This window comes from Manihot esculenta, chromosome 5, assembly GCF_001659605.2.
Source record: "Manihot esculenta cultivar AM560-2 chromosome 5, M.esculenta_v8, whole genome shotgun sequence".
NCBI classification, from domain to species: Eukaryota; Viridiplantae; Streptophyta; class Magnoliopsida; order Malpighiales; family Euphorbiaceae; genus Manihot; species Manihot esculenta.
This window is the reverse complement of record NC_035165.2, coordinates 33,054,418-33,062,286: the sequence shown is the minus strand read 5'-3', so window position 1 is coordinate 33,062,286 and position 7,869 is coordinate 33,054,418. Positions and strand designations below refer to the sequence as shown.

Sequence of the window (7,869 nt, the reverse complement as noted above, 5' to 3'; positions counted from 1 at the left end):
TTTAATTATTTTTAAATTTAATTTAATTATATAAAAAAATTAATAAAAATTTATTAATTAGTTTTTTAATTTTAAAAATATATTAAAATATAAAAAATTCACTAATTAATATTTTATAACTTTATTTATTTATTAAATATTATAAAAAAAATTTAAAGTATTTATAATATGAATTAATTAATTAATAATTTTTTTTAAATTTAAGAGATTAAAAAAATTAATTATCAATATTTTTTAAAAATATTATAAATATTTTAATATATTTTTAAAATAGAGAGATTTGATTGTAAATTTTTAGATTAAATAATAATTTTTTAATAAAAAATTTATAAAAAAGTAAATTAAAAAAAAGGAAAAAAGAAGTCAATTTTTGTTCGTATTTGGTTTGTGGGAGGAAATGGAACAAACAAGCCGGTTCATTCTTCCTCCTCCACCGGCACCTCTCCCTTCCCCTCCCCCTCCGCCTCAACCGGTGCGCCGCCTTGTGATATCAGTCGAAGGTAATTGCCAAAACAAAAGGAAAAATTACGAGATTCTCAGCCCCAATTCCTATGGTATGATAATTGAGCCACACCGGAGGAAGAAAAATACAAAAAGAGAGAAATGGGAGGAGGAGAAAGAGGAGAATACAACGATGAAAAATTTATGTTGATATCAAATAGTGACAGAGGAGAAGACGGCGATGGTGGCGAGGACTTGGAAGATCAAGGCATCACCAGTACGCCTAATAGTCTCAGCAAAGGAGCAAGCGGCGGTGCTATTAAGGATCTCTTCCTCAAACACTTGGATCGAAGCTTTCCCGCTCGCTGCCTCTCCAGTTTTAAGCGTCTGGAGAAGGATACTAGTAGAGATTTGTCCCCGCGTCCTCATTCTCATTCTCATAATCCCAATCGTAATCGTGACGATTTTGGTGGACATCATGATGATGATGTTCTCGGGGATAGCGCACCTCCCGAGTGGGTTTTGCTTCTTCTTGGTTGCCTTCTTGGCCTCGCCTCTGGTCTCTGTGTCGCTGCTTTTAATACAGGGGTTAGTCCTTCTTCTTCTTGATTTCTATATTTTATTTTCTGAAACTTTGAGGTTTTAGCCTGTTTGTTTGCTCATTATTTTGACTGATCTGGATCTGAGATTAATCCGATCAGTGAATTCTTGGTGCCATCTTCAGAAAATGTTTGTTTTTTTATATTTTTAATCCACTCAAACTGTAAATACTTGCGCGTTAGTTGGGGTTATGACTAGTAGCAGTTTGTTGCTAGCTAACTGATTTTTATTTAGCTTTAGCTTCATCACTTGCTGAAAATTTCGTATGAAGGATTAATGCATCAAACAAACAATTCAATTTTGTGTGAATACTTGTTTTATTTTTGCGTTTGTTTACTGAAAATATCCATTTTCAAGGCAAGCTTCTACTTTGAACTCGTGTGGTAATTGTGCTCCCCTTTTCTTTGTACCATCAGTCTTCATATGACATATATTTTACCTGCTAACCCTTTTTTTTGCAAGAATGATTTTGCTAGAAAAACATTTAAATGGATTCTTACAAAATTATTCATGATGAAAAATTTTTAAGTGAAAAATAATTCTTTTATTCTAAGATAATTGCAAGAAATCATGCGAGGAAATTAGTTAAAAAGAATTGAATTCTTTTATTCTAAACAAGTTTTAAATATTCATGTAAAGGGGAAAAAAGAAGAGAAGCTGCTTTCAAAATGTCTCTGATTCTGGTGGCGTAGAGTATGCTTCATTGCGTCCTGTTATATTTTTCTTGTTTAATTTATTCCAACTGTTTTTTTTCTCTATCCTGCACGGGTAGCTGTGGATTCATATACTGCCCCATTTACTTATTTCTCAAATTTTTTTATTTGATATTTTTTATGCTTCTGATTAGGTTCATGTTATACATGAATGGGCTTGGTCTGGGACTCCTAATGAGGGTGCTGCATATCTTCGTCTGCAGAGGTTGGCTGACACTTGGCATCGAATTCTTTTGATTCCAGTCACAGGGAGTGTTATTGTTGGGATGATGCATGGCTTACTGGAGATATTAGACCAAATAAGACAGACTAGTATTACCAGTCCTTCCCACAGACAAGGTATTGATTTGGTTGCTGGAGTTTTCCCCACGATAAAGGCCATTCAAGCTGCTGTGACTCTAGGTACTGGTTGTTCTTTGGGTCCTGAAGGCCCTAGTGTCGATATTGGAAAATCGTGTGCCAATGGACTTTTGTTAATGATGGAAAACAACAGAGAAAGGGAGATAGCTCTTGTTGCAGCTGGTGCGGCAGCTGGGATTGCTTCAGGTAACTGTACTTTTCGTTCTTGCATCGATCTTGGGTTATTTGTTGTCTGTTGACAGTTGCTATACTAAAGGCCTTCTGTTGCATTCACTGCTTTGGTGTCAGATTATAATATATGCACTTTTGTGCGTTCCTCTTTTTTGTGAGCTTGTGTATTTCATTAAATGCTCAAGCATCAGCTGAAGACATCATTATGCTATACATGTCTAGAATGGCTAATGGTTGCATGATTGAAGTTCATAAAGTATCATTTAAATTAGAGTTTGCCAGTCAAAAGGAGATTATTTACAGATAAAATCCAGAAACATACCTGAAAAACTCATGTACGAAGGACTTGCCTGAGGGGTTACAAGTACAACTGATCTATTTATGGTTTTAACAGGAAGGTTGGATTTTATTAACCTCCAAAGGGGATAATGGGTGTAATGTGATGTCTTGAAATCCTTTTACCTAATTTGCTTGCTCTTCCCCAACAATTGTACCATGGTCTGGGACATCCTGGATTGTGTAACTTCTGTGCAGGGATCACTGTTGCAATTGTTATGTTCAGGAATGAGAAGAAAAAGGTTTACTAACAGTAGGAAAGATAAAAATAAATTATAGAAAAGTATTGTGGCTGATATGATAGCATTGCAGTTACAGTGCCTTAATTAATCGCGACAATAAGGGGGAGAGATAGTTATGAAGGAGAGGAAGAGGACCATGTTCTGTTTTTGATGGAAATGTGGACTCTTTGAAGTGGAATAAAGGGTTATAATTTCTTTTCTTCTGAGTAAGGATTTATGCATTTTTAGTTTAAATTGATAGGGTTGGCTGGATGGATGGTTACTGGCTGGTCAATGTGTGCTTATCTATTTTCTTGAAAAAGAAAGTACTTATCCATTTTGTATTGGAAAATGGAATCTTGTTTAACATTTAATAAAATAAAGAGTTGGCCTTGGGGAGCTTGTTTTGATAATGATGGTTCTTGCTTCTGTTTCTGTAAAATTTCTTTATTAGTGAAGTACTACTATGACTCTTATTCTTTTCCCCCTTTTATCCTTCAGGTTTTAATGCAGCTGTTGCTGGTTGTTTCTTTGCTATTGAAACTGTGTTAAGGCCACGACGTGCTGAAAATTCTCCTCCATTTACAACTGCAATGATAATATTGGCTTCTGTTATATCATCAACTGTTTCAAATGTCGTACTTGGTACACAATCAGCTTTCACAGTGCCACCATATGATTTGAAATCTGCTGCTGGTAGTATTTCTCACATTTTTTTTAATATTTAGATTCTGCACCTAATGTGTTTTTTGCCAACTGTTGCTTTTCTAATGCATGTAAAGTATTTGATTCTTAGACTGCATAGCCTGTTTGGAAATATCATTACTTTAGTTTGATTTGGTTTCTTCTTTGCTTAGGTTCGGTTGCCATCATTTTTTTTCAATTTAGTTTTCGGCTATTTCAGTTTGGTTCCAAACCAAACCGACCAATCACACACTCGTACTCTTTGTTACCCCCATTTCATTTTGGACCAGAAAAAAATTGCACGAGATCTTCACTTGTAAAACATTTGCTGCTAAATTTGGAACATGACTATACGAGTGAACTTCTGATGTCAATGCATTTTCTTTTATTTATTTATTTTTATTTCACATATTTACTGTTTCTTGGCAGAACTACCTTTGTACCTGATCTTGGGCATGCTCTGTGGTGTTGTAAGTGTGGCGTTTACTCGCTTGGTCTCTTGGTTCACCGATGCATTTGAGTTCATCAAGGAAAAATTTGCGCTCCCTGCTGTTTTTTGTCCTGCTTTAGGCGGTTTAGGAGCTGGGATAATTGCTCTCAGGTATCCTGGGATACTATACTGGGGTTTCACAAATGTTGAAGAAATTTTACGTACTGGGAAAAGTGCTTCAGCTCCAGGAATCTGGCTGTTAACCCAACTAGCAGTAGCCAAAGTCGTGGCTACATCTCTGTGTAAGGGTTCAGGTCTTGTAGGTGGCCTTTATGCACCAAGTTTGATGATTGGTGCTGCTGTTGGTGCTGTATTTGGGGGTTCAGCTGCTGAAATTATCAATTCAGCCATTCCTGGAAACGCTGCTGTTGCTCAGCCGCAAGCATATGCATTAGTGAGTAATTTGCTTTCTTATAATAGTTTCCCCAAGATATGACAATTGATATTGCTCTCTTACACAGCGAAGGCACATTTTGATTTTTGATGTGTTGATTAAAATACACAAATCTTTTGATGGTTTAGGTTGGAATGGCTGCTACATTAGCTTCAGTTTGTTCAGTGCCATTGACATCAGTTCTCCTGCTGTTTGAGTTGACAAAAGACTACAGGATAATCCTTCCCCTCATGGTAATTTTTTTGCAATTTCGCTCAACATTATCTCATGGTCAAATTGATGATATCAGTTATCCTTCTGTTCTCATGGGCATAAGGTCTAGCTTAGCAAAATCAGATCATGTGCAGATGCTCTCCTGGGAATGAAAGGTCTAATTGATCATTTTTTCGGCCAATTCCAACTTGTTTTGCTTCTTGGTAGATACCCTCAAACATGACTTAAACAAGATGGGATTTATGATGTTCATCCTATGTACTGCATGTCATATGTTTTGTCTGAAAAAAATGTTTTCTTTTGGTAGTCAGTCTTCCTATTCATCCTTACCTTGGCACATCCGTGCAAGACAGTTCCTCCAAATTTACCTTGTGAATAGTAAATTCATAGTATTTGTAATAACCCGAGTTTCTGCAATGAAAAGGGCCATATGTCATGGGAGCGATACAGAGATGACATTCCTTGCAGTTAATGCTGACTTGATTAGAAAATGGAAATTGTATTATCTTCTTTTCGCTTTTACTATTTGCATAATTAGAAATCTACTATTTTTAAATTACTTATGTTTGTGACAAGGTTTGTTGCTATTGTCGAATTGTTCTCTTCATTGTTGCTGTTATTGTAAATGTCAGTGTGTTTTCTATTGGGTAGGCTTTGTACATTGTATGACTTATCATCTGAAATTAAAAATATTATGATGTTAATGTTGTTTCCTGTTGGAATTGTGAGTAGGGAGCTGTTGGATTAGCAATATGGGTTCCTTCTGTGGCCAACCAGACGAAAGATACTGAAGCATCTAATAAACGAGCTTTGACAAGGGGTTATTCTTCTCTCTCAAATTCTGAAGACATAAATGAAGTCTGGAGAAGAACTGACGGTGGAGGTGATCTAGAACTCTCTGTTGTAGAGAATGCTTCTGATTATGAAGCAATCACTCAAGATTTGCTTTTGGAAGATCTGAAGGTTCAAATAATTGCCAACTTATCTATCTAGGTGGATTGTATTTAGCTTTCCCTTAGAGACCTAAATATGGAAAATGCCCCTGTTTATTGCCAGGTTTCTAGGGCCATGTCAAAGAACTATGTAAAGGTTTCAATGTCCTCAACACTGAAAGAAGCTATTGATTGTATGCATAACAGCAAGCAGAATTGTGTACTTGTGGTTGATGATGAAGATTTACTGGACGGAATTCTAACATATGGTGACATTAGACAGTTGTCTAATAAGTCTGATGAAGATGCTATAGGTGATTCAACAATTACAGACGTAAGTAAGGATGGAGCTTAAACTATTTTATGGTTTATTAACTTGAATGCTACTATTACTTTATTACAGTATATGGTGTTACTATTTTATTGTTATTTTCAAATCTGCTCCACTCCCTCCCTTGATCTGTGTGTGTCTCCCTCGCACATATGAAATCTATCTCAGATATTGGTGTTTGTTCATCCACCCTACCAATTTAGACCAGTGGTATATAATGATTGTGAACCAAAGGCCATATTCATTGAGTTTCATCTTGCTCCAAGGTCATGCAGCACTTCCTGTGTCTTTGTGCTGCATAGTATTGTATTTTTTACATCCGGATGAATGATATGAAAGGTGTTTCTCATTGTTTAATACAGGTAAATACCTGTCTTGTTTCATCCATATGTACCCGAGGGATAAGCTACAGAGGTCAAGATCGCGGGCTTTTGACCTGCTATCCAGACACTGATTTGGCAATTGCCAAGGAGCTAATGGAGGCCAAAGGGGTCAAGCAGTTGCCTGTTGTTAAGCGGTGTAGAGGCTCCTGGAAAGAAAGGAAGCGAAGAATTGTTGCTGTCCTTCATTACGATTCAATTTGGAGTTGTCTCAGGTTCATATTAGTTTTGTTTCAAGTAGACAATCTAAATTTATTTTTCACAGTTGATGTGTGCTTCCTGATTTCAATTCTAGAGCTTATGGTTTTGACTTCAATCTTGTTATTATTGTGAAGTGCAACTGTTGCTAATAGGGGCATGTGAACTAGTTGTGGGGGCTAGTTGATAGCTATTTGACGATCAACAACAATGTCAACCCATTTGGTAAAGGAAATAAACAGTAGCTTTTATAATTGTTAAGACACCAATAGTGTTGGCTGATAGTTGAATACAGGGGATGAGGATTTAAATACATACACATTTCAAATATTTAAAAATATTTAACTTTAATTTTCTTAATTATGATTTTTATTATTATTATTATTATTATTATTATTATTATTATTATGATTATTATTATTATTATTATTATTATTTGATGTGTATCAAACATTAAAAGGAAAAATAATATAAGATATATGATTATCTTGTATCACTAACACCTATCAAAGCTAATCATACCGTTTTTTGAATTAGAGAATTTAAGAATAGGTGAATAACATAGCATTTAAACATGTAGTATATGTTTTTTGAGGATGTGCAAATGGTTTAAATGTCAAGAAATTCACCATTTGCCTAGGTGGCAGCTAGATAAAAAAGAAAATGATCCCTTTTGTAAAGCTAATCATACCCCTATAGGTTTTGACGTAGTTATAAGTGAGTGGATATACTGACATAAATAGGGATGAGTTCATTTATAATTGCTCCTTGGTTTCCTAGCAACACATTTTATTGCATTGTCATTAGCTGTCTGGAACAATGGTGTTTTTTTACAGAGATTTACATGCAAGATGTTGGACGCGATGTTTCTTTTCTTTGATTTGTAATTTTGGCATTTGAATTATTTTGCATTTTTGACAAGGCAACTGTTAAGTTGAGAATTGTTCTTGAGTCTGCAGAGAGGAGATAGCTCGTATAGAAAAGAAAGTAGTCTTGACACGATAACTGAAAGTGATCATTGATGTGGTGAAGCGCTCGTCAAATTTCAAGTTCCTTTGGACCATCCTGCAAAGAAAGAGACATCAAGGTTTTGGATGACGGCATATACAACTTTTAGTCCAGTGATTTGGAAATGAAAACATACGCCATATTTGAAATTGCCTAAGATTAGTTATAGCAAATTGCATTTTGTATATGGAAATTATTAGTTACAATTATTGTTATTAAAAGAAAGAAAAAAGGGAAAGGAAAAAAAAAATCTGTCAATAGTTGAATCCAAATTATGCTGCTTTTAATTTTTCTTTTTTACTTTTCTGCTTGGGAAGTTGGGCACGTATTCTATTATCTATCTGTATGTGCGTGTTTTTTAGCTTTGCTGTTTGATTGTATGAATAGAAACTTCAAG

The 7,869-nt window shown here is 35.2% G+C and overlaps 1 protein-coding gene across 2 annotated transcripts; it reads left to right on the top strand.

Moving 5' to 3' along the window:
- Window positions 1-386: 386 nt before the first annotated feature.
- LOC110615213 (chloride channel protein CLC-f) lies at window positions 387-7,744 on the top strand. 2 transcript variants are annotated; one of them, XM_021756988.2, is made up of 9 exons: window positions 387-1,029; window positions 1,958-2,300; window positions 3,344-3,538; window positions 3,956-4,410; window positions 4,539-4,643; window positions 5,356-5,586; window positions 5,680-5,889; window positions 6,249-6,481; window positions 7,424-7,744. In XM_021756988.2, the coding sequence occupies exons 1-9, from the start codon at window positions 604-606 to the stop codon at window positions 7,467-7,469; spliced, it is 2,244 nt and encodes a 747-aa protein (XP_021612680.1). In that variant the 5' UTR covers window positions 387-603; the 3' UTR covers window positions 7,470-7,744. The 2 variants fall into 2 exon arrangements, with proteins under 2 accessions (XP_021612680.1, XP_021612678.1); XM_021756986.2 differs by having other exon boundaries at window positions 1,889-2,300.
- Window positions 7,745-7,869: the final 125 nt, after the last annotated feature.

Coding starts and splice junctions, on each gene's coding strand:
- LOC110615213 (XM_021756986.2), top strand. CDS start 604: ATGGGAGGAGGAGAAAGAGGAGAATACAACGATGAAAAATTTATGTTG. Junction 4,644..5,355: donor GGATAATCCTTCCCCTCATG/GTAATTTTTTTG, acceptor AATTGTGAGTAG/GGAGCTGTTGGATTAGCAAT. Junction 5,587..5,679: donor TGCTTTTGGAAGATCTGAAG/GTTCAAATAATT, acceptor GTTTATTGCCAG/GTTTCTAGGGCCATGTCAAA.